The 22,977-nt window shown below is 45.0% G+C and overlaps 2 protein-coding genes across 4 annotated transcripts; one reads left to right on the forward strand and one right to left on the reverse strand.

Annotated features, from left to right (window-relative positions):
• The first annotated feature begins 30 nt into the window (after positions 1–30).
• XRCC6 (X-ray repair cross complementing 6) lies at positions 31–13,911 on the forward strand. Of its 2 annotated transcripts, none has more exons than XM_074826790.1 (12): positions 31–236; positions 345–454; positions 970–1,108; positions 3,112–3,366; positions 4,217–4,400; positions 5,751–5,937; positions 8,291–8,459; positions 9,600–9,761; positions 10,661–10,790; positions 11,484–11,584; positions 12,539–12,652; positions 13,420–13,911. In XM_074826790.1, exons 1-12 carry the CDS (start codon positions 146–148, stop codon positions 13,614–13,616), a joined length of 1,839 nt encoding a protein of 612 aa, XP_074682891.1. In that variant the 5' UTR covers positions 31–145; the 3' UTR covers positions 13,617–13,911. The 2 variants fall into 2 exon arrangements, with proteins under 2 accessions (XP_074682891.1, XP_074682892.1); XM_074826791.1 differs by lacking the exon at positions 13,420–13,911 and adding an exon at positions 12,719–13,383.
• Positions 13,912–18,467: 4,556 nt separating this feature from the next.
• SNU13 (small nuclear ribonucleoprotein 13) lies at positions 18,468–22,398 on the reverse strand. Of its 2 annotated transcripts, none has more exons than XM_074826793.1 (3): positions 22,309–22,398; positions 21,319–21,439; positions 18,468–20,368 (listed from the first exon to the last, which is right to left on the reverse strand). In XM_074826793.1, the coding sequence occupies exons 1-3, from the start codon at positions 22,309–22,311 to the stop codon at positions 20,106–20,108; spliced, it is 387 nt and encodes a 128-aa protein (XP_074682894.1). In that variant the 5' UTR covers positions 22,312–22,398; the 3' UTR covers positions 18,468–20,105. The 2 variants fall into 2 exon arrangements, with proteins under 2 accessions (XP_074682894.1, XP_074682895.1); XM_074826794.1 differs by lacking the exon at positions 22,309–22,398 and adding an exon at positions 21,820–22,227.
• Between the last annotated feature and the right edge of the window lie 579 nt (positions 22,399–22,977).

The raw sequence follows: 22,977 nt of genomic DNA on the forward strand, positions 1-22,977 counted from the left end.
GGCTAGAGTTACCATGGGAGGCGGGTCCCCTGATGAGTGGCAGGTAGCGGCGCGTGGCGAGCGGCCGCGGTGGTTGGTTGAGCGCTGAGCGCAGGTAAGAGCGGGCGGTCCCGCGGGCGCCGCGCCTCGCGCCGCGCCGGGAGCCATGTCGGAGTGGGTGTCCTACTACCGGAGCGAGCGGCCGGAGGAGGAGGACGACGAGCAGCAGCAGCAGGAGGAGGGGACTGAGGCGGTCGGTAAGGGCCCACCGCCCCCTCACGGAGGGCAGCCGGGCGCCCGCTGCGCTCGGGGGTCAGCGGGCCGAGGGGAGCGCTGCTAAAACGGTTTTCCCCCCCTTTCCGTAGCGGACTACAGGTTCTCAGGTCGAGACAGCCTCATTTTCTTAGTCGATGCCTCCAAGGCCATGTTTGAAGCCGTTGGGGACGAAATGACTCCCTTTGACATGACCATCCAGGTAAGGCTGCTCAGGGAGCCGCGGAGCGCGTCGCAAGCCCTCCGGGGATCGCCCTCGGCACCGCCGTCCGTATGGCTACCGGGCTGTCGCTTCTCCTGGGCTGGTGGTGGAAGGTCACCGGGAGACTGGAGCAGCGCAGATTGCTGAATGGCAGTGGGTTTGGAAAGATCTGTTGCCTGATGGGCTGTGTCCAGAGTTTGGTGAGGGAAATGTTTATAGAATGAGCAATTAATCCGCATTCAGGGTGGTGTATTCAAAAAATGTTTATTTCATTGACCTTGCTCGTAGAAAAGGAATGCTAATGAAAAATATCTAAGGCTGTGTACTGGAAAAAAATCTCTCAAAAAACAAGATCCCAAATTTTTCTGGTGAAATTTAGCTTAAAGCGTTTGTTATGGTTGTACTACAGTTGTAGAGTCTACTTGTATAAACTGCTAATTGCCAAAGACAACTTTTGCGCACTTACTGCAAGTGATTTTCTTCATATTTTGACCTGTGTGCATTTTTTTTTTCAGTGCATCCGAAATGTGTATACCAGCAAAATTATTAGTAGTGACAGGGACCTGTTAAGTGTCGTGTTCTATGGTACAGAAAAGAACAAGAACTTGGCAGATTTCAAACACATCTATGTTCTTCAGGAGCTGGACAATCCAGGTAAAGGCAGTAAAATGATATGAAGGTTATGTATAAAGATGGAGTAAGGAAGTCTGTGAAGCAGCATTGTCAGTAACTCATCTCTGAAAACGGAGAGCTGTCAGATAAAAAGTTCCTGTTGCTGAGATGTGTCGGGGGGGGATACAGATTTAGAAATTTACTGAAAGCTCAGAAACTTAGTAGGAACTTAGCTTTTTCTGTTATAGTTGGTTCAGATCCCTTTCCTGTGTCTTCTATTTTAACATGGTGATTTGCTTGCTGTCTGCTAAACCTAAGAGGATCTCAACAGAACTCTGCCACACTTCAGAAAAGTGCATGTACATAGTAACGCACCACAGATTCCAGCTGATGGAGAATATCACAGAGTGGTTGAGGTTGGATGGGGTTTCTGGAGGTCATCTTGTCCAACTCTCCTGCTCAGTGGGGTCATACAGGTTGTCCAGTATGTTAACCTGGTTGGAGTGTTCCATCTCTTATTTTCATAACAAGTTTTGCAATTCTTGAATTTAGCTCTTTCACTTTCTTAGAATTTCCTGGAATTACCAAGCATCTGCTCGATAATGAGTGCCAGTTGCTGAATTGGAAAAGGTGGTAGGAGGAGTGCAAAGAATGCATGCTAGTGGTGCATTCTCTGACAGCGGAGGGTCTTGTCGGGGGGATTTTGTCTACTGGCTGTTAATAGCAGCCTTTAACTCTGAGGAGGTTTCATTTCATTTTCTTAACTAGGAGGTGAGGGTTTAATAACACATGGGATTCTCTTGAAAGAACTGTGCCTTGTCCTAGTTTCAGAATTAATTACGACAGGGACCTGACAAGACTGCCTGAGGTTCTTCTCCCTTTTCTGGCAGCAAGTGCCTTAGGCTTCTCACTCATCCTTTTTCCTCCTCCTTCTCTGCTTGCACTTTTCCCTGCATTAGAGGCAGTAGCTTTGCTATCCCGATAAAGACAGTGCAGGTGAAAGGTGGGTGTTGTTAGGTGTTAGGGATATGGTGGAGTTGGGAACTGTCAGTGCTAGGTTAACAGTTGGACTAGATGATCTTCAAGGTCCTTTCCAACCTAGATGATTCTGTGATTCTGTTGTTAAAAAGGAAGAGAATTCTATATTTGCTGCCCCTGGAGAGCAGTGTGGTCTAGAGAAGCAAGAAATACCATAGTTGGTTATTATATAGTACATAATTATAATTGTGAACACTTATTAATTAAATGACAGCTGAGGAGATGAAAATGAAATAGTAAATGAGGGGGGAAGACATTTTCTGATGAGATTTCAAAAGTGCAATAGAATTTGAGTGAAGGAAGCAGCTCTGCACAATGCAGTAACTGGAAAATGAAAACTTGTCTCTCTTTGTAGCGTTATGGGAGAAAACAGAATCTGCTGTTTGTCAGGTGGGAAAAGGAGTCATAGTGGGGCTGGAGTAATCTGCAGAGCTTTAGAAGGGCTGTCGGCTTCTGCTGTGAATGTTGCTGTGCTCCACGTGGTGATCTGTGGGCTGCATCTGACCTCTAGGTTGATTCTCTATCTGACATGAGTGGCAAGGGAGCAGGAGGAATTACCCACCTTCCCAATGTGCAGTGGAGATGCAGGATGTATTTCAGGCTTCTCTCCTTTCTCTGGTGGCGCAGCAGTCTGCTGTGTCTCTGCAGCGGGCGCAATTGCTGCCTTTTCTGCTGAAAACTTGTCCTTTCAGTGTAGAGGGTTTGCAATACTTTGATCTCTGCCTGTTTCCTTTCCCCAGCAGGAAAAGTCCCGCATTGGTGCCAGGGCACTTTGTGTCCTCTTGGCCCTAGCAGGTGCTTTCAGGTGGTAACCAGTGTGCAATATTGCAAATGTGAGGCTATGCTGAACAATTTTCTTGGCCAGGTGTTGGAAGGGCACTGCCACAGAGGTCTGCTAGGGGACATTACTGCTGCAGTAATGTCAGCTGCAAGGGACCGTTGGTGCATATTTAGATGAGTTTGTGGTACTTTTTTCTAATGCATGTGGATGCTGTTATCCCCCTTAGGTGCAAAGCGTGTTCTAGAGCTGGACCAATACAGGGGAGATGAAGGACGAGTACTTTTCCGTGAGACCTTTGGCCACAATGCTGACTATTCTCTGGGTGAAGCACTCTGGGCCTGCTCTAATCTTTTCAGTGATGTCCGAATCAGACTGAGCCACAAAAGGATCATGCTCTTCACCAACGAGGATGACCCTCATGCCAGTGACAGTGCTAAAGCCAAGCTGGCCAGGACCAGAGCTGGTGATCTGAGAGACACAGGTCATTATTTTCTCCTTTAATTTCAGGCAGAATAAAAGTGACATATCCTTGCAGCAGATGTTAACTGCATTGCAAATTTGTGATGGAAAAAGAATGTAAAATCATCAGAACTGGGGAATCTTTCTGAAGCTTTCTAAATTAGAAATTTGCTATCTGATCTAAATTAGAAAATCTGTTATCCAATCTAGTATCCAACAGCTAACATTTTCTAGGATCTCTTTTTCTACTCTAATAGCATACATCAGGACTTGAGAGGGCTGTGGAAAGAACTCTACTTCATTCCATTATTCCACCATTTTCCAGGAAGGGAATAATAACATTAAGTTAACACAAAAGGAAAATTAATGTCTCCATTTTGAGTTAGCTGAAGAACAGCAACCTGAGCTCAGAGACTAGAGAGCAAATGCTTCATTAGTTCAACTACACAGCTGAGATAGCCATTGGTTTTGGAGTTAAGCAGATGTGCTGGATCTAGAAGCTGTGAGGCTTCCTTGATCCATTAGCCCTTATAACTGGGAAAGGGGAATTTCTGAACTCATTACTTCCCTCTATGCCTGAGGTAAGATTATGTTTTATAGGAGCTTGTCAGAGCTGTTTCATGCACAATGTTGTCTAGATTCTTAGTTAGGGAGGAAACAGTTTCTATGCCACATTGTTTTGACTGAAGTTGAAGAATGCCTTTTGCCTCTTTCCCTGGAAACTTTCACATCTGGTGTAGATAACAATTTGGAGCTTATTCTTGCTTAAATTCTTTGCTTAGATAGAGAAATCTAAGAGTGCTGAGAAATATGCTGATGTAAGAAAAAAGCCATTTCTGTGATCCTCCTCCTATCTCTTACTTTGTTTCTAGGTATCATCTTGGACTTGATGCACTTGAAGAAGCCTGGAGGGTTCGATATCTCTTTGTTCTACAGGGATATCATAAACACAGCAGAGGATGAGGACCTTGGGATCCAACCTGAGGAGTCAAGGAAACTGGAACATCTCATGAAGAAAGTACGAGCAAAGGAGACCAGCAAACGGACTTTAGTCAGGTTTGTGCCTACTTAACGATATTTCATTCAATGGAGGCACCTGATGTTATTTTTAGACTGCATCTCACCTCCTTCTTCTGGAATGATTGGTCTATACAGGCATCAGTGCTTACATTCCTCAGTTACTTCCTTAGTTCAAGATTGCTGTTTCTTCCATAGGTTCCAAGGGTGTTTGTCCTTGGTGGATGACAAGAGTGGAGAGTGAAGCTTGGCCTTCTTTTTTCCTCTGTGTGACCTCTCCTGTATTGAGCTTGGCCAAAAATTATAATTTTTCAAGAAATTACATCATTGCCAAGTAAAATACCAAAAAATCTGCAACATATAAAATGGTTAGTTTCTAGTGAAATCCTATTGAAATGAGGCTTTTCTTACTAGTGTTAACTTAGAAAAATTTCATCTCGGTGTCACTGGTAGGTATTTTGGCCTATTATTAAATAGTTATATGTGGCCAGTCTTGTCTGGGCACTTGGTATTGATTCACACAGCCTTGATATTTCTGATCTCGATTAGAGATAATTACAGAGAGATTAAAGGGATTTTGACAAAATAGATCAAAAGTATTTTTGGAACGACATACTCCATAACAGTTGCTTTTTAAATGAGTGAATTCATAGCAGAATGATGTGGAAGCACAGCAAGTGATGAACTTTACAGCCTTGTGTTTTTTTAATATATATTTAAAAAAAAAATCCCAACCTGATCTGTTGTCACTGGCATTCTTGCTCCTGCTCACAGCTTTATTTTCCTCTTCTGGGAATGTTCCTCAAGTTTTCTAATAATTGAGGAGGAAGAATCCTGTACCAGTGACACCTTTTAGAGAAGAGGAAGTAACATTCACAGTAATTCACTGTTCTGCTCTCAGAGCTTGAAAATTACCTCCAATTTTAAACCTTTACTACTGAATTTTTCTCTAACTTCTGATTTTTTTTTTTCTTAAATCATGGTATTGTTTGTCTTGATGTGGTTCTTTTGGGGAATTTTGCCTTCTGCGTGAACGGCTGTGGGAATTCAGAGGTCGGATTACATTAAGCACAAGTGGGGTGCCCAAATGTGAACTTGTCCTGTGCTCTGCTTGAGCATAGCTGCCCTTCAGAGTGAAAAAAGGTGAAAGAAATATGGTAAATTATTTGTGTTTAAATAATTTTTATGACAAGAAGTGACAGCATTGCAAGCATGTTTTTATACAAGTGAGACTATGACTCAAGTAATAGTATGTTTCCAGAGATACATGTGATTTTGGGGGAGGAGAATAGGAGGAGGTCTGAGAAAATGAGTTATCTGTGGAGATGGATGACTTTTGCAAAAGTAATCTTTCAGAAGTCTCAGGTCTGTATCTGCTTTATTACACAGGTTAAATCTGTATCTGAACAAAGATCTTTCGCTTTCTGTTGGTGTTTACAACCTTGTTCAAAAAGCTTATAAGCCATATCCAGTGAAGCTTTATCGGGAAACTAATGAACCGGTTAAAACAAAAACAAGGATGTTTAATGGAAAAACAGGCAGCTTGCTCCTGCCTAGTGACACAAAAAGGGCTCAGGTAACGTATTGATTATATGCCTGCTTTTTCCTGTCTCTGTGATGTGGGGGGGAGATGCCAATTCTCTTGCTGCTTTTCTTTGTATTTCAAGATCAGATGCGGACATTTTTACATCCCTATGCCCCTGGAGATAGCCTGGTCACTTTGTAAGTCATGCAGAGTGAGAGTGGATTATTTCTCTGGCATGTCAAGGGGAAACCGTAGCCGCTGGTGGAAGTACACTCAGGAACACAGGTCACTTCTTTCTGTAAGGCAGAACCAGGTTGTCAGAGCCTGACCTTATGTGGCCTTGTGCTGTCGCTGCTGGTGTTATTTTTTGATTCATTAGAAACAGATTTTGTCAATTTTATTAAATATGCAAGTGTGAACCATGGGAGAGGGGTTGGAGCTCTTTTCCAACAAAAAATAAGTCATATTACCTTTGGTTTTTGTTATTTTGTTCTTTGTTTGCCTTCCTGCTTGATAGTTTGGCTGATGTAGATTGAATGTCACGTTCTGTTCAGGCATGGCCTTATTTCAAAGCAGGATATGCAGTTGCTAGGTGCATTGTCACAGGCGCACTTTGTATGGCCTTCCATGCCAAAGGCTCTTAAAGTTGTTGTCTTAAGAGTAAATATTAATTTTATTTATACTGGATATTAGTTTCTTTAGTAAGGCCTTTGACACCATTTCCTAGCATTCTCCTGGCGAAACTGGCTGCTCACGGCTTGGATGGGCACATGCTTTGCTGGGTAAAAAACTGGCTGGATGGCTGGGCCCAAAGAGTTGTGGTGAATGGAGTTAAATCCAGTTGGCGGCCGGTCACGAGTGGTGTCCTCCAGGGCTCGGTTTTGGGACCACTCCTGTTTAACATCTTTATTGATGATCTAGACGAGGGGATCGAGGGCACCCTCAGTAAGTTTGCAGATGACACCCAGCTGGGTGGTAGTGTTGATCTGCTCGAGGGTAGGGAGGCTCTGCAGAGAGATCTGGACAGGCTGGAGCGATGGGCTAAGGCCAACTGGAGGAGTTTCAATAAGGCCAAATGCCGGGTGCTGCACTTGGGCCACAACAACCCCCAGCAGCGCTACAGGCTTGGGGAGGAGTGGCTGGAGAGCTGCCAGTCAGAGAGGGACCTGGGGGTGTTGATTGACAGCCGGCTGAACATGAGCCAGCAGTGTGCCCAGGTGGCCAAGAAGGCCAATGGTATCCTGGCTTGTATCAGAAATAGTGTGGCCAGCAGGGACAGGGAAGTGATCTTACCCCTGTACTCGGCACTGGTGAGGCTGCACCTCGATTACTGTGTTCAGTTTTGGGCCCCTCACTACAAAAAGGACATTGAATGACTCGAGCGTGTCCAGAGAAGGGCAACGAAGCTGGTGCAGGGTCTGGAGCACATGTCGTACGAGGAGCGGCTGAGGGAACTGGGGTTGTTTAGTCTGGAGAAGAGGAGGCTGAGGGGAGACCTCATCGCCCTCTACAACTACCTGAAAGGAGGTTGCAGAGAGCTGGGGATGAGCCTCTTTGACCAAGTAACAAGCAATAGGACAAGAGGGAATGGCCTCAAGTTGTGCCAGGGAAGGTTTAGACTGAGTATTAGGAAGTATTTCTTTCCAGAACGGGTTGTTAGGTGTTGGAATGGGCTGCCCAGGGAGGTGGTGGAGTCCCCATCCCTGGAGGTGTTTAAGAGTCGGGTCGACATATCACTTAGGGATATGGTGTAGTTGGGAATGGTCAATGTTAGGTTAATGGTTGGACTAGATGATCTTCAAGGTCTTTTCCAACCCGGATGATTCTGTGACTCTTGAAATAAAGACAGGAGATGAACAGAAAGCTGAGCGTTAAGCCCTGATTGTTTAACTTCAGCAGCTGGACTACAATATATTTCATTTTTGTGATGTATGAGTGATGCTTCAGAAGCATTGTTTCTCAGCCACTGTTTCTGTCAGGAGTAGGTAGCTGATGTGCATTTTCTGAAGCAAGTTTAGAATCAGACAGGACTTCTGAAAATGTCTGAAATGTCCAACCCAGCCCAGAGCAAGACTCACAAAACCAGATCAGGTCGCTCAGGGTTTGTTTGGAACAGCTCTGAAGAACTTCAGGGATGAGATGTGACAGCCTCTCTGTGCCAGGGCTTAACATTGTCTTAGGAAAGTGCATTTTGCTAATGTCCAGGTGGAATTTCCCTTGGGATAATGGTCACAGGCTGTGACTTGCCATTTCAGTGTGTGCTGATTATGAGAGGTTGCTTTGTCTTGTCTGATAACCCTCTTTTCAGCAGTGGAAGACAGCAATTGTGTTCTCTCCCTGCACCCCCACCCCCTGCAATTGTTTTTATGCTGGCAGCACTACTATCTGCTCTTCCCTGGTTTAGACATATGGAAACCGCCAGATTGTGCTGGAGAAAGAGGAAACAGAAGAATTAAAACGGTTTGATTCTCCGGGCTTGTTTCTCATTGGCTTCAAACCGCTTTCAATGCTAAAACAGCACCACCATATCAAGCCCTCCCAATTCATCTATCCTGAGGAGTCCCTAGTAAGCGGTAAGTAAAGATGGCAAGAGGAGATTCACCACTTTGCATTAGGGTAACCAGCCAATTCATAGTGTGTTTGAGTGGGGATCATTGAGTGTAAAATCTCTGCCTAATTTAAAAACTTGCTAATGTTAAAAAGTATGGAATTAACTGTTACTGCCCCTCTCAGCTATAGTTAATACTTGTTTTCTTCAATAGCAGAGGAGCCGATTGGGCTTCATGTTTCATCAATCATGACAATCAGCTAATAATTATGCAGATGTAGTCCCAAAATATTTGGTTTTGTCATCTATGAAAGTGAAGGATCCTAGCACCTGACAGGAAGGCAAAGGTGGTTAAAAAAAATGCAACCAAACAAAAAACAACCCCCAAACCAGTGAAGATAATTGCTGTTTTCAAGTCTGTATCAGCTAGGAGTGGAAACACAATACTTGGGAAGTATGGTTGAATTAACAGCACTTTATGGTCTTGTAAAGAGAGGATAGGATGCTTAGGACTGCTTTTTCTCCCCTTTTTATGTGTATGTGTAAGTCTTCTTATCTAGAAATATAGTATTAATCCATCCCAAGCTCCAACAGTAAAGAAAAAAACACCAGCTCCTCAAGCTACTGGCGGATAAAGAAGGCTGAGTTGTGACCAGATGCTTTGCAGTGTCTGACTAAAGAAGAACCTTTACACTACCTTCTCCAGCTTAGCAGTTTGCTAAATCAAACACCTTACTTACATGTCAGTCTTTTCCTGACCACGATATGTGGTAAAATACAAAGCAAATGTGTGCCTCGAGGAATATTGCAATCTGAATTCTTAGTCTATTACTTCTGCAAAAGATCCTATGATATGCTGCTACTGTGATGTCCCACCAGACCAGAAAGAGCCTTTGTAGGTAGCTATTTCCAATTGTCAACTGTGTTTCATTGCTCAGATGCTAGTGATTTCAATTCTTTCACCAGAAGTCTCACTGCTCTGAACAGGACAGACACTAACACTGTCATTTTTGAGGGCTTCCCCTTCCAAAATTTGCTTTTTACCTCTGCAATATGACAAGCATTTCAAAGAAATCGCAGGTTTTGAAACTGTAATATCTAGGGTTACATTCCTGAACAAAAGAGCAAAGCTGTCAATCTGACCAATACAGTCTTTACTTTGCAGGGAGTACAACACTATTTAACGCCTTGTTGATGAAATGCTTGGAGAGGGAGGTGATGGCACTGTGCAGATACACCACCCGCCAGAACACTCCTCCTCGCTTTGTGGCCCTGGTTCCTCAGGAAGAAGAGGTGGATGAGCAGAAAGTGCAGATAGCCCCTCCAGGTACGGAAAGAGGTGCTGCCTTTCCCTGCATGATTGGATGCAGTCAGCATAATAGCATCCTGTGAGAATATTCTCAGTGCTGCTCCCCTTAAAACTGAGGATAGTGCTTTCCAACATCCCTTTTCTTCAGTTTTGTCAGTGTAAGCATCTGATGTTGAACCTTATTTTTAAAACCCCCGTTGCATCAGTGCTTGCTCAGGTATAACGGCTACAGTATTTTCCCTGCCTCCTACATCTTTTTAGCAGATTCAAGTAACTGACCTAAATTTTAAAAGCCCTTTTTTCTGTTTGCTGGCTAGACAGAATGTCTTTCCCTGAATTTTATTGTCCTTAGATACATTTTAAAGTATTAAATAAATAATCTCGCATACTGAGCCTCACACTTTATCAGCTGAGTGGGGAATGCTTAGGGAGCAAAGGCAGACTGTTGCTCTTTTGCATTTTCTCACCTCTTTAACTGGAAAGTCCTGTTCTGGGAGGATGTAAAGTAGGGAAATAATGCTGCTTGTGTACGAAGTAAAGCATTTCAGAAATAACATGTGGGCATTAACTTAGTTTTCAAACAAGCCTTTTTCAAGCTTATATCCATGAGAGATGGGGAAGATGGACAAGCTGATCTCCTGCATAAAAAGCAAGTCACAAGTATCCAGCTGTTGCTTATGCATTTAGTTTGAATCTTTTTCAAAAAGCCATTAGTGATTTTGGTTATATACATTGAGATTGGGATTGACTGTCATGCTGTAGGTACTAGGAAGTATTATGGATTGCTGTTGTTTACAACAAAATAGCTAGCTAGTTTGGAGTCATCAGACCTAGATAATCTTGGTCTTTCCCATAAATTATTGGTTTGAGGCCATGGTTCTGTATAACTGTTCTCTCGCTCATTCTCTTCTGTGTAGGTTTCCACATAATTTTCTTACCATACGCAGATGACAAACGGAATGTTGATTTTACAGAAAAGGTGCCAGCCAGTCAAGAGCAGGTGGACAAAATGAAGGAAATAATTCAAAAACTCCGGTTTAAATACAGGTACATGGAGATAAACAGTGTACGTGTGAGGGGGTGGCATGGGGAAGAAAGCACAACTCTATTGCTTGCTCTGTTGCATATGTTGTTCACTGTGGTGTCCACAAGATGGAATTTTGATGCAAATTGCTTCGCTTTGCAGTAGCTTTGTCCAAACTTTATCTTAATTATTCTGAATACCCAGGCACCACATGCAGTATGTAGCACGTTCTGGAGTTCTTCATAGAATTGCTCTTGTTCTCTGGGCTGTTGTCATTTGTTGCAGAGGTATCACATTTTATTGTGGTTCTGCCAGCGTATTGCAAATCAGACCTGGATCATTTAAATTAGAGCACTTTCGAGAGAATAAGTTAGGCCTTTTTCATTATAGATAAGATAAATTTTATGAAGTGCTTTTATGGGAGATTTTTTTCTAGGTATGTGGAAAGTAGCATAACTGGTATTAAAGTAGAATGTCACTGCCTCCATTTGTCTTGTACAGCTTTCTAAGTCTCACACAGCTTTCTAATATGATTGATGTATGATGGGATAGTGATTCAGCAGGTAAATTGAAAAGAGGAAAAGCAGTTCTTCTGATGAGATGGATTGTTGTGTGGGAAAGAAGGAAGTTTTACTTTGAAATAGATTGGTGGAAGATCTTGTGTCTTGTCTGTCTTCTTGGCAGCACGCATTGACATTTTGGGGGATTCTTGACAGGACTGACAGCTTTGAGAACCCAGTTTTGCAGCAGCACTTCAGGAATCTGGAGGCTTTGGCACTGGATATGATGGAACCAGAACAAGCCGAGGATCTTACAAGTGAGAATTATTGGTGGGTGCGAAGGGAGGTGGGGTAAGGGACTCTTGACTTTGTTCTAAGTCAGAGATGTGCTACTACAGACCAAATGTCTTTTAAAAAATATTTCATTTGTGTGCAGTTCCAAGATGTAGAATTCTGGATGTGTCCATTGTGAAATACTGAACGCTTGCTTTCTAATGCTGTCACTTTTAAGATAAAGGAAAAATTGTTCACTTTACCCTCCAAAATTAAAATCAAATCACCTTTTTTCTATGGTGACAAATGTTTTCTCTGAAATTCCTCTCTTCAAGGGTCTAATTAATATTTCAGCCTGAAAAATGGGCAGAATTACTGAAGAGAATTGTTCTGCTAGGAGGCAATGATGCCACCTTGTGGCTGTGAGAGTTTCTGCATAAGAATATCTTGTCAAAGTATAGAAACCTACTCCTGAAGGGAAGTTCCTTTTTTAAAATTATGTTGTACTCCAGGAATAGTGTTAGAGTAACTGTTTGTCTCTTCTGAAGTGATACCTAACAAATAATCTAGGTCCCTGTGCTAGATACCATAAAAATACATGACAGAAAGAAGCTGTTCTGCCTCAAACTGCTTGCAACCTTAGATAGTAAGTAACCTGTTGTATTTTACGTGTCTGAGATTAGACCTGGATAACAGTGCAACCAGGTAGGAGATCTCCTGAATTCCTTCCACCGTGTCAGTTCTGCTGTGCATGTATATTTCCTGTTCAGGGATACATGCAAGTCCATTACATATGTATAATACAAACTCTTGATATTACCAAGAGTTTGTAAATTTCTCATATGTAAATACCATAACATAGGTCTTTGCATTTTGCGTGCTTGCAAGATGCTCGCATGCTAGTTATTACAGAAGCACAATTGTATCTGGTGATGGCCTTGTTTAGACTTCCCTGTGATCGCTCTGTTTTGAGAGGGAAAATCTTTCTCTTTTGCTAGTGCCAAAGGCTGAAGAGATGAACCGCAGGCTGGGCAACCTGGTGGAGGAGTTTAAGCAGCTGGTTTATCCCCCTGACTACAATCCTGATGGGAAGGCAGTAAAGCGAAAACAAGGTAAGTATTGATGGTGCAGACGCACAACATGGTGTCTATTCTGTTTAGAAACTTCCGTGTTTTCAGTTTTTCTCGTAGTTTAAAGAAGCCACTTGTGCAACAACTCCCTTTACTCGTCTCCACAATGAAGTGGATTTATATCAAATGGTGATTCTTAGGGAGTAGAGGATATTTTGGTATCCAGTTGGAGAACTGCTGGAATGAGAAACTACATAGTGAAGTATAGGAAGAAATGTGGGTAAATTTATTGCAATATTTTATTTTTTAAAAACTACTTTTTAATAACAGAGTAGTAAAATTGTTCATGCTCTCAGTTTGTGTTGGTGAGGAAGCTGACTTTTATGCACGGGCTGTTTAGCAAGTCCAAGATGGGCATCTTTAGGGCTAAATGTCAAAGTAATACTGAAGTACACGCAGAGTTGGGGAGTCTATGAAACTCTGCATAGAGTGGGAGTGTCAGTTAGCTGTCTCATTGCATTCTGCTGTCTCAATGAGAATTCCTTAAAAGTTTCATTTGGGGTTGATCTTCCCATCAGAACACAAAGTTTCGTACTTGAGTTTGAGATCACTCTTATCAATGAAATACTACATGATTTACGTAGTGAGTGAGACCTACTTCTTAAAACAAAATGTGGAAACTAGGTCTGTGAATATGTAGGTAGCTGTTAAAATACCATGTGCAGCCGTTAACTGTAGTATAAGAAATGCTGATGTCTTTCTATTAGAAACTTTTAAAAATCTTGGTAATCTAAAATTTATCTTTCTAGCTTCTGATAGTCAAACTGAGAAGAGGCCCAAGATAGAAGTCTCAAAAGATGAGCTGCGGAGTCATGTGCAGAAGGGCACTCTAGGCAAGCTCACTGTACCTGTTCTGAAGGATGCATGCAGGTTTTACGGGCTGAAGGGAGGGGGGAAGAAGCAGGAGCTCATGGATGCGTTAACTGAATACTTTAATGAGCACTAAGCAGGAGCAGAAGGCCCTAGTTGACTTCCATCTGCTTAAAATTTTGGTCGTCTTATGTGGATACTGTGTCTGTTTAAACTTGCTGTGGAGGAGAAGGCAACTAAATGTTGCTGAATATAGCAGTGGAGAAACCTTTTACTCTTAGTTGTGAAACATCTCTGCAAAGTTGGATTCTGTTCACAGTAGCCAAGGCAGAATTAAATTCCCTGCTAACTCAGGTCACCCACTGCAAGTGAACACAGTTGTGCCTTCCTGGTTTCTTAATAAAAGTGATTTTGGATTTCTTACTTTGCAACACTGGCTATACCATCTTTGCGTCATAAAGACAGCAAAACTCACTTCCATGTGAGTAAGAAAACAGAATGATGTGTTAATGGCACCACATGAATTCAAGCAGCAGGTCAAGTCTGTGTGCTAGCAGAGGGTATAAATGTGGTGTATTACTCTCCTACTCCCCAAACAGCCAGTCAGTGTCAGTACTTGTAATCAAATTGGGTTCTTTTCCACGATTGGCGTTATAAAGATTACCAGCAGATCATAAAGGAGAAAATCATTACTGGGAAGCAGTAGCCAATCCTTTGGGCAAAAAGCCAGCACTTCACAAAGCTGCACAGCCAGGTCTTCCATTTTTAAATGGTAATAGCAAAAGCTAATTTAAAAAAGGGGAAAAAAAGAAAAAAGTCATGTTCCCTGAAAGGCTGCAAGTATTTACCCCAGTTAAATTACTGAGATGTTCCACCTCTGTAGTGAGTATGAGTCAGGCTATTGTGGAGGCTTCTGTGCTTTAAAAATAGGAAAATAGCAAGTTGTGAAGAGTAGACTTTGTTATGTCCAATATTTTTATTTTTTTAAATATAGTTATGGAGGCTGCATCTGGGGCTGTTTTGGGTTTTAAACTTCCACCGCTGGCATGCCCCACCTTTGGCAAGGTGGCCAAAACCAATAAATAGTCATTGCCCTTGCTCTAGGAAACAGTACTAGTTGTTTAGCTAAACTGTAACTTTCTACAGAATGCAGACATGGCATACATGAGGTGTCCATTTTGGTCTGCATAGTGTTTTTAGTGTTCAGGGATTCCTATGTTTGGCACAAAAACTCTTAGGCAACTTATTGAAGAATTAAGTCGTATAGTAAGGTAGTGCCAGTGCTGTAGTGTGTCACACGTATCGGAGCCAGCTGTGACCACTGTCTTGGCACTGTGACCACCCTAGCTGTGCCAGCACGCCACTCACTTCCACCTCCACAGCTCCTCTCGAAAGAACAGCTAGCCCACGTTGAGCTCTGCAGTACTGAAGCTACATAGTGTATTATACTTTCAGTCAGCCTGCATTATAGTAGTTATTTTTAGTAAAGATTTGTCTAAGCAGTCAATATATTTTGCCCTTTAGTGAAGAAATTACTGTAAATGCTTGTCTAAGCAAGTCTTGAATTGAACACAATAAAGTAGTGAGACTGTTCTGTCCTTAATTCTGTGAAGTTTCATTCCCCAAATGCCCATAGAGTCACAGAACGGTTTGGGTTGGAAGGGACCTTAAAGATCATCTAGATCCAACTCCCCTGCCATGGGCAGGGACACCTTCCACTAGACCAGGTTGCTCAAAGCCCCACTTGAACACTTCCAGGCCAAGGGCATCCACAACCTCTCTGGGCAACCTGTTCCAGTGTCCCACTGCCCTCACAGTGAAAAACTTCTTCCTTATATCTAATCTAAATCTACCCTCTTTCAGTTTAAAGCCATTGCCCCTTGTCCTATCGCTACATGCCCTTGTAAAAACTCCCTTCCCAGACTTCTCGTAGGCCCCCTTTTGAAAGGCTGCTGTAAGGTCTCCCTGGAGCTGCCTCCTCCAGGCTGAACAACCCCAACTCTGTCAGCCTGTCTTGAGGAGAGACGCTCCAGCCCCCTGATCATCTTCATGGCCCTTCTCTGGACTCATTCTGACAGGTCCATGTCCTTATGTTGGGGGCCCCAGAGCTGGGCACAGTACTCCAGGTGGGGTCTCACGAGAGCAGAGTGGAGGGGGAGGATCACCTCCCCTGGCCTGCTGGGCACACTTTTCTTGATGCAGCCCAGGATGCGATTGGCTTTCTTGGCTGTGAGCGCACATTGCTGGGGCATGTTGAGCTTCTCATCAACCAACACCCCCAAGTCCTTCTCCTCAGGGCTGCTCTCAATCCACTCATCCCCCAGCCAGTATAGATACCGGGGATTGCCCTGACCCATGTGCAGGACCTTGCACTTGGCCTTGTTGAACTTCATGAGGTTTGCACGAGCCCTGTCCAGGTCCCTCTGGATGGCACATCCCTTCCCTCCAGCGTGTCAACTGCACCACACAGCCTGGTGTTGTCAGCCAACTTGCTGAGGGTGCACTCAATGCTGCTGTCCATGTCACCAACAAAGATGTTAAACAGTGCTGGTCCCAACACCGACCCCTGAGGAATGCCATTTGTCACTGCTTTCCCATTGGACATTGAGCCGTTGACTGCAACTCTGTGTGCGACCATCCAGCCAATTCCTTACCCACCGAGCAGTCCATCTATCAAATCCATGTCTCTCCAGTTTAGAGACAAGGATGTTGTGTGGGACAGTGTCAGATGCTTTGCACAAGTCCAGGTAGGTGATGTCAGTTGCTCTTCTCTTATCTACCAGCACTGTAACCCCATCATAGAAGGCCACCAAATTTGTCAGGCACGATTTGCCCTTAGCGAAGCCATGTTGGCTGTCACCAATCACCTCCTTATTTTCCAGGTGCCCTAGCATAGCTTCCAGGAGGAATCCACTACATGGTCTTGCTGGGCACAGAGGTGAGACTGACTGGCCTGTAGTTCCCTGCATCTTCCTTTTTCCCCTTTTTAAAAATGGGGGTTATGTTTCCCCTTTTCCAGTCAGCGGGAACTTCACTGGGCTGCTACGACTTCTCAAATATGATGGGTAGTGGCTTAGCCACTTCATCCTCCATTTCCCTCAGGACCCGTGGATGCATCTCATCAGGTCCCATGGACTTGTGCATCTTCAGGTTCCTTAGATGGTCTCAAACCTGATCTCCTACAGTGGGTGGTTCTTCATTCTCCCAGTCCCTGCCTTTGCGTTCTGCAACTTGGCAGTGTAGCTGGAGCCCATGAAGACTGAGGCAAAAAAAGTTGATTACCTCAGCCTTCTCCATGTCCCAGGTAACCAGGTCTGTTTCCTTCTGGAGAGGGCCCACATTTTCCCTAATCTTCCGTTTATCACCAGCGTACCTATAGAAGCTTTTCTTGTTGCCCATGATGTCCCTGGCCAGATTTAATTCTACCAGGGCTTTGGCCTTCCTGACCTGATCCCTGGCTGCTTGGACAACTTCTTTGTATTCCTCCCAGGCTGCCTGTCCTTGCTTCCACCCTCTGCAGGCTTTCTTTTTGTGTTTGAGCTTGTCCAGGAGCTCCTATTCATCCATGCAGGCCTCCTGGCATTTCTGCCTGACTTCTTGTCAGAATGCATCACTCCTGAGCTTGGAGGAGATGATCCTTGAATATTAACCAGCTTTCTTGGGCCCCTCTTCCCTCCAGGGCTTCATCCCATGGTACTCTACCAAGCAGATCCCTGAAGAGGCCAAAGTCTGCTTTCCTGAAGTCCAGGGTAGTGAGTTTGCTGTGCACCCTCCTTGCTGCCCCAAGGATCTTGAACTCTACCATTTCATGGTTACTGCAGCTAAGGCTACCCTTGAGCTTTACATTCCCCACCAGCCACTCCTTGTTGGTGAGAACAAGGTCCAGCATAGCATCTCTCCTTGTTGGCTCCTCTATCACTTGAAGGAAGTTATCAATAACACATTCCAGGAACTTCCTGGGTTGCTTATGTGCTGCTGTGTTGTCCCTCCAACAGATATTGGGGTGGTTGAAGTTCCCCATGAGGATTGGGGCTTGTGAACATAAGGCTGCTCCTATCTATCTATAGAGGGCCTCATCCACTCAGTCTTCCTGGTAGGGTGGCCTGTAGCAGACCCCCAATATAATGTCACCTGTCCCTACCCTCCCTTTAGTCCTGATCCATAAGCTCTTGGTCGGCTCCTCATCCATCCCCAGGCAGAGCTCCATGCATTCCAGCTGGTCACTGACATAGAGGGTGACACCCCCTCCTTGTCTCCCCTGTTCTTTCTGAAGAGCCTGTATCCTTCCATTCCAACACTCCAGTCACAGGAGCCATCCCACCACATCTCTGTGATGCTAAGATTTTAGCCCTGCAGGCCTGCATGTCTCTAACTCCTTTTGTTTATTCCCCACGCTATGTTTGTTTGTATAGCTGCATTTAAGTTGGGCCGGGATGAAGCTGACTTACTGGCTGGAATTCTTTTGTGCTGCTCTTCAGGTGCTCTCCTGCTGACCTGTGATCCCTTCCGGGCTCTGGACATCTTCTGCTGGCACTGGCATCAAGCTGGTAGGAGTGGGGTAGATTGAGCCTCCCCTCCCCGGCAGCTCTAGTTGAAGGCCCTCCTCACCAGCCTGGCAAGCCTATGGCTGAAGATGCTTTTCCCCTTCTGTGACAGATGGACCCCATCAGCCCCCAGTAGACCAGGTTTCTCGAAGTGAGTCCCATGGTCTAAGTAGCCAAACCCCTGGCTGTGGTATCAGTCCTGTAACGATTTGTTGATTTGCCACATTCAATTGGCTCTTTCACACCCCTTCCCTTTGACTTTTGTTAGCTTTTTGTTTGGCTTGCAAACCCCCAGGCACAACATGTTCCAGACTTTGGATGACTGTGGCATGTTTGGTTTAGGTTATTAGATCTTCCTCCTGGCTTTGTTTTTATAACAGGCTATCATGTTAAGCAGAAGTTTAAAATGGTGATGGAAGGCTTCAGAGCAGAAAATTAGACAGTTTTGCTTGCTCAAGAATCCTTTATTTCTGCTCCTTATGTGCTGTCTTACATCAACTGTCTTGGCATGGAACAGGGCAAATCTTTTACAAAGTTGTGGTTTTAAACACAACTAGCTCAACAGTCAGCATCAGTAGAAGGGAACAGCAGCCTTTCTAAACCTCATGCAAATGACTCAGATTTTTGTATTAAGTTCACCTCAGCAAGGATACTACTGTTATCAGCCATTTACAAAAATATACAGACATGATTTGTCTTCAGTCTTTCATGAACTGATTTAATCTGCTTGGGATGTACTTACTAAATGTTTGAAGATAGTGCCTACGTGAAAACATTACAGAACTTATTTTCCCTTCTGGTATTGTACCTATTGGTCTTTCCACACTAGCTTTGCTTTGGCATCCTGCAACAGAGGACAGGTTTGACATGACTCATTCCAAGTGGTTTAGACTCTTCTGCTCAGAGCAGTAAGTGGAGTTGTTATAGAATATGCATTTAACTAAAGCTAGCTCCACAAAACCACCGCTAATCCAGAATGGTGGTGGTGCATCACACTTTTCCAGAACATGAGATCACCTAGCATTCTCTTCTTGAGACACAGGTTGATTTATATGAAAAAATTACTTGCTCTCTGTTGTCTTGGCTACAACTTAAAGCGTTCATCGACAGTCAGGTGACTACAGTACAGCAGCTTCCCTAAAAGCATGAGATATATAGGGTACTTGTCAGCCACAGCAGGCTGTTCTCTACCCTGTTTTGTACTTAAATACCACAGGAAGCCCAAGCTCATTAATAGTCCACACAAAGAAAACTAAAGGAGTATGAACTACTTACTACACTGCCATAGCCTTTAGGCAATCTCTGAACAGTTTAACTTTGTAAGCAGGAACACTTCTGTTAGTTGCAAATGCTTCCCCAAGGGAATGACAATTATGTTTAGCTTTGTCAGCAATTTTATTTTTCTTACAAAGTCAGTATTTAAAAGTAAGAGATAAGAGATTTCCCCTTGTGCACTACCATAAGATTTGTGCTCCCCGTACACCTCTTACAGTCTTGTCTGGTTTCAAGAAAAGGGTTGTGCTATGTGTACTGATCTTGACTCCATCCACTTCCACACAGTAGCTGCTGCCTGCCTTATGCATGGTCTACGCTGCTTCATCACTTAAAGCAGTAACTCCAGCAGTCGGCATGCACACACTGTGCGGGGAACCGACGTGCCTTATCCTCAGTAGACTAAACCATTCAGAAACACAGTTACTGACACCTGTTAGAGGCTGAAGCTTAGCAGAAGTACTGCAACGCAGAGGAAGCTCCTGGGTGGGTTAAAAAAAGCCCTGAGCAGGCAAATACGGAGATAAGGGGGGGATTATTTTCTTTCTTTTAAACATCAAACAGGAAGTACAGTTGTACAATCACATTTCAAGAAGTAATACAGTGAGAATGAATGTGTTGGAGTGGAATAATAGAAAAGAGGGGGGAGAAGAGGCAGAAACACCAAGAATTAAGCCATTATTAAACAAAAATGTGGTGTTTTGAAAGGAAACACTGATATAAAAAAACTATAATCTCAACTGAAGCTAGATATTAATTCCCCCTGACTTCAACTTTCCTATTCCACACACACTTAAACTCATGGGCATTTAGACCAACAGTCTTTCTATAGCTTGCTGGACAGACTGGATCTGAGGCTTTAGCTGTGATCCCTCCTTGATGGTGATGGAGCAGGCGATGACAGGCCGGGAAACACCACAAGCCCGGCCCAGGGCTTGCTTGGAGCGCACAAACACGTAAGGTACATTCTTGTCCTCGCAGAGAAGAGGGAGGTGCAGGATGATCTCCAAGGGCTCCGCATCTGCTGCCATCACAATGAACTCTGCTATCCCTCGGTTCAGTGTTTTGGTGGCTGTAAAATAAACTCAAGAGTAAGTCTAGGTCTTTCTAGTGAATGACAAACAACTTTAGGAGATATTGAAATTGGCACGAGCAAGAAGGAGATCTAGTGGTGGCATGAGGACAGGCCAATGGAAAATGGCAGCTATAGGGCCAGGGAGGGGTTTATTCACAGGGTTGCACCTGGGATACTGTGCCCAGCGTTGCCCTCAAGCACAGCAGAGGGATTCATAAGGGAGCGAGGCCAGCCCAGGGCTGCTGACGGGTAGGGGGCTGGGCCGGGCACACCACAGATGAGGGGAGACTGGTTTTGTTTAGCCTGGAGAGGGCTGAGGTGGGACTGAGGGCGGATGCAGCCTCTTCTACTACTTCAAGGGGAATGCAGAGAAGATGGAGCCAGACTGTCCTCGTGAGTGCACAGGAAAAAGGACAAGTTGCAGACTGTGACTGTTGCCTCAAATTGATTCTGGGGACATGCTGGAATTTTATATTACACACAAACCCCTTTATGAGAGGGACATGGGTCCCGAGAGATTATGGAGTTTCTATCCTAATGAATTGTTTTTTTAAAAGTTTGACTAGGCAAAGCCCCAAGCAACCTGATCCAACTGTGAAGGGAGCCACTCTCTGAGCAGTCTGCACTAGAGACCTCCAGAGGTCACTCAAACCCAAATCTTTTTATGAATCTAAACTGGCTAGGCATCTTGTAATCCCAGTGCCACACCACTAAAATACACATGATGACAGGACATGCACCAGGAACACAGTTTGGGCATCTACAAGAACTGCATATAAAGGCTGAAAATATTACAGGTTAGTTCTGCCCCTGGCTAAGAGGAGAAGGAGACAGACACTTGCAATAGCCAGATCTACATAAAGTTAGCAGTCCACAGCTGGAGAGCCACAGCTTCTCACAAAATCCTTGCTATGATTTCTAGCATCTTTGCAACAGACAAGTCTGACCTTCATTGGCTCCCTTGCGTAGCTGCTTATAGTTGCAGGATTGCTGCACAAGATCCAGTAGCGTTTTGGTGAGCTGTGCATCAGCCAGGGGGTAAGCTTTGGGATTCACTTCTGCCTCACTCTAAAGAAAGGAAAAAGTAAATAGAATTACAACAGGAGCAAAGGGGGTTTTGTTCTGAACAACACTACATAGGCATCACATTCACATATATTGACTACTGGAGTCACCTCACCATTCTCATCCGCTCTGCGCATACACTAGAAATCCCACTGCATTTTATTTTTAAAGAGGGTTTCTTCTCGTATTCAAAGTAGAGTAGCTCCTACTCACACAGACAGCAAATTTACACCCCACAAACTAGCAGCAGTGAACTTACAGGGCAGCCTTCAGGTACTTGCTATCACGGACACTACACAAAATGAAGCGTTTCAGTGCACAAATTAGCAAGCTCAAACACGAATTTTAAAGAAATCCCGAGAAGAACACGTATCAGATGTTACCATCGATGGCGCAGTGGAACAGCAACTAGGTGACAAGCGGCATTAACGCCCGGCCCCGGCACAGCTGTAACTCCTTCACTCCCCGCGCTGCAGCCAACGCAGGCGCTCCCAGCGCCGACCAGGGGTGACCCACGCCGCGATGCTCTGCCGCCTGTCCCCACACGCCGCTACCGCCCGGCCCCGGCCGATCTCCGCCAGCCGAGCACATGCTCCCGCTCCCCGGGCTGGGAGGGGGGTGCACAGCGGGGCCGGGGACAACATGCCGGGCCGGAATGCCGAGTCCCCCGCCACGAGGCGCCCCCGGGACCGCCAGCCCCGCGGGCATCCTCCCTCCGGGGCGGCGCGCCGGGCAGGAGACCCGCAGCCCCACCCGGTCTCCACGTGCTCCCCGCCCCGCAGCCACCGGGGAGGCAGCGGCCCCCCGCCCCAGGGCTCCCCCGGCGCGGCACCCCCTGAGGAGGAGGCGGAGGGGCGCCCAGCCCCACTCACCATGGCCGCGGCCTGGGCTAGGCGGCGCGGCGCGGCGGCTCCTCTCGGCCCGAGCGCGCTGAGGGGGAGGGGACGGGAGCGCGCCTGCGCGCCGCGCCGCCGCCGGAAGCCAGGGGGCGGGGCCTGCCCGGCGCGGCCCGGGGCGCGCGGTCAGGCCGCGCTGGGACTGGGAACGCGGGTCCGTGCCCGGCGTGCAATGCTCAGGAGGGATGCTGTATTTATTCGGAGCTTGGCGGACTTTTCCGCAAATCAAGCTCACCAACAGCAGGTTTTCATGCTCCTTTTGTACTCAAAAATCAGAAGTTAGTACTTTTCCATAACATGCCTATTAGATACTGATTGGTTAGTGATTATCATACAATTATAATACGGCTTACCTAATGCTTCTAATATTGTGTATGCTCAGGGGAAGGGTCTTAACTTGGGCAGGGGTCTTTTTGACCTAGGGATGTGGTTTTTAGTAGTATAATAAAGGTAGTTCACTTTCAAGACAATCAAGGTAGTTTCATTGCCAAGTTAACTGACCGATTAATCACTTTGTAAGGCTGTTAAATGACTCATTCTCAACACAATTCTATACAGTCTTTGTGATCCAGCATGTTCTAGTGATTTCCTAAGGTACAGAGAACAAAGCCTATTCTTCACAAATTTCGATGTCTCACCTGGCCA

This window comes from Strix aluco, chromosome 5 (genome assembly GCF_031877795.1).
Source record: "Strix aluco isolate bStrAlu1 chromosome 5, bStrAlu1.hap1, whole genome shotgun sequence".
NCBI classification, from domain to species: Eukaryota; Metazoa; Chordata; class Aves; order Strigiformes; family Strigidae; genus Strix; species Strix aluco.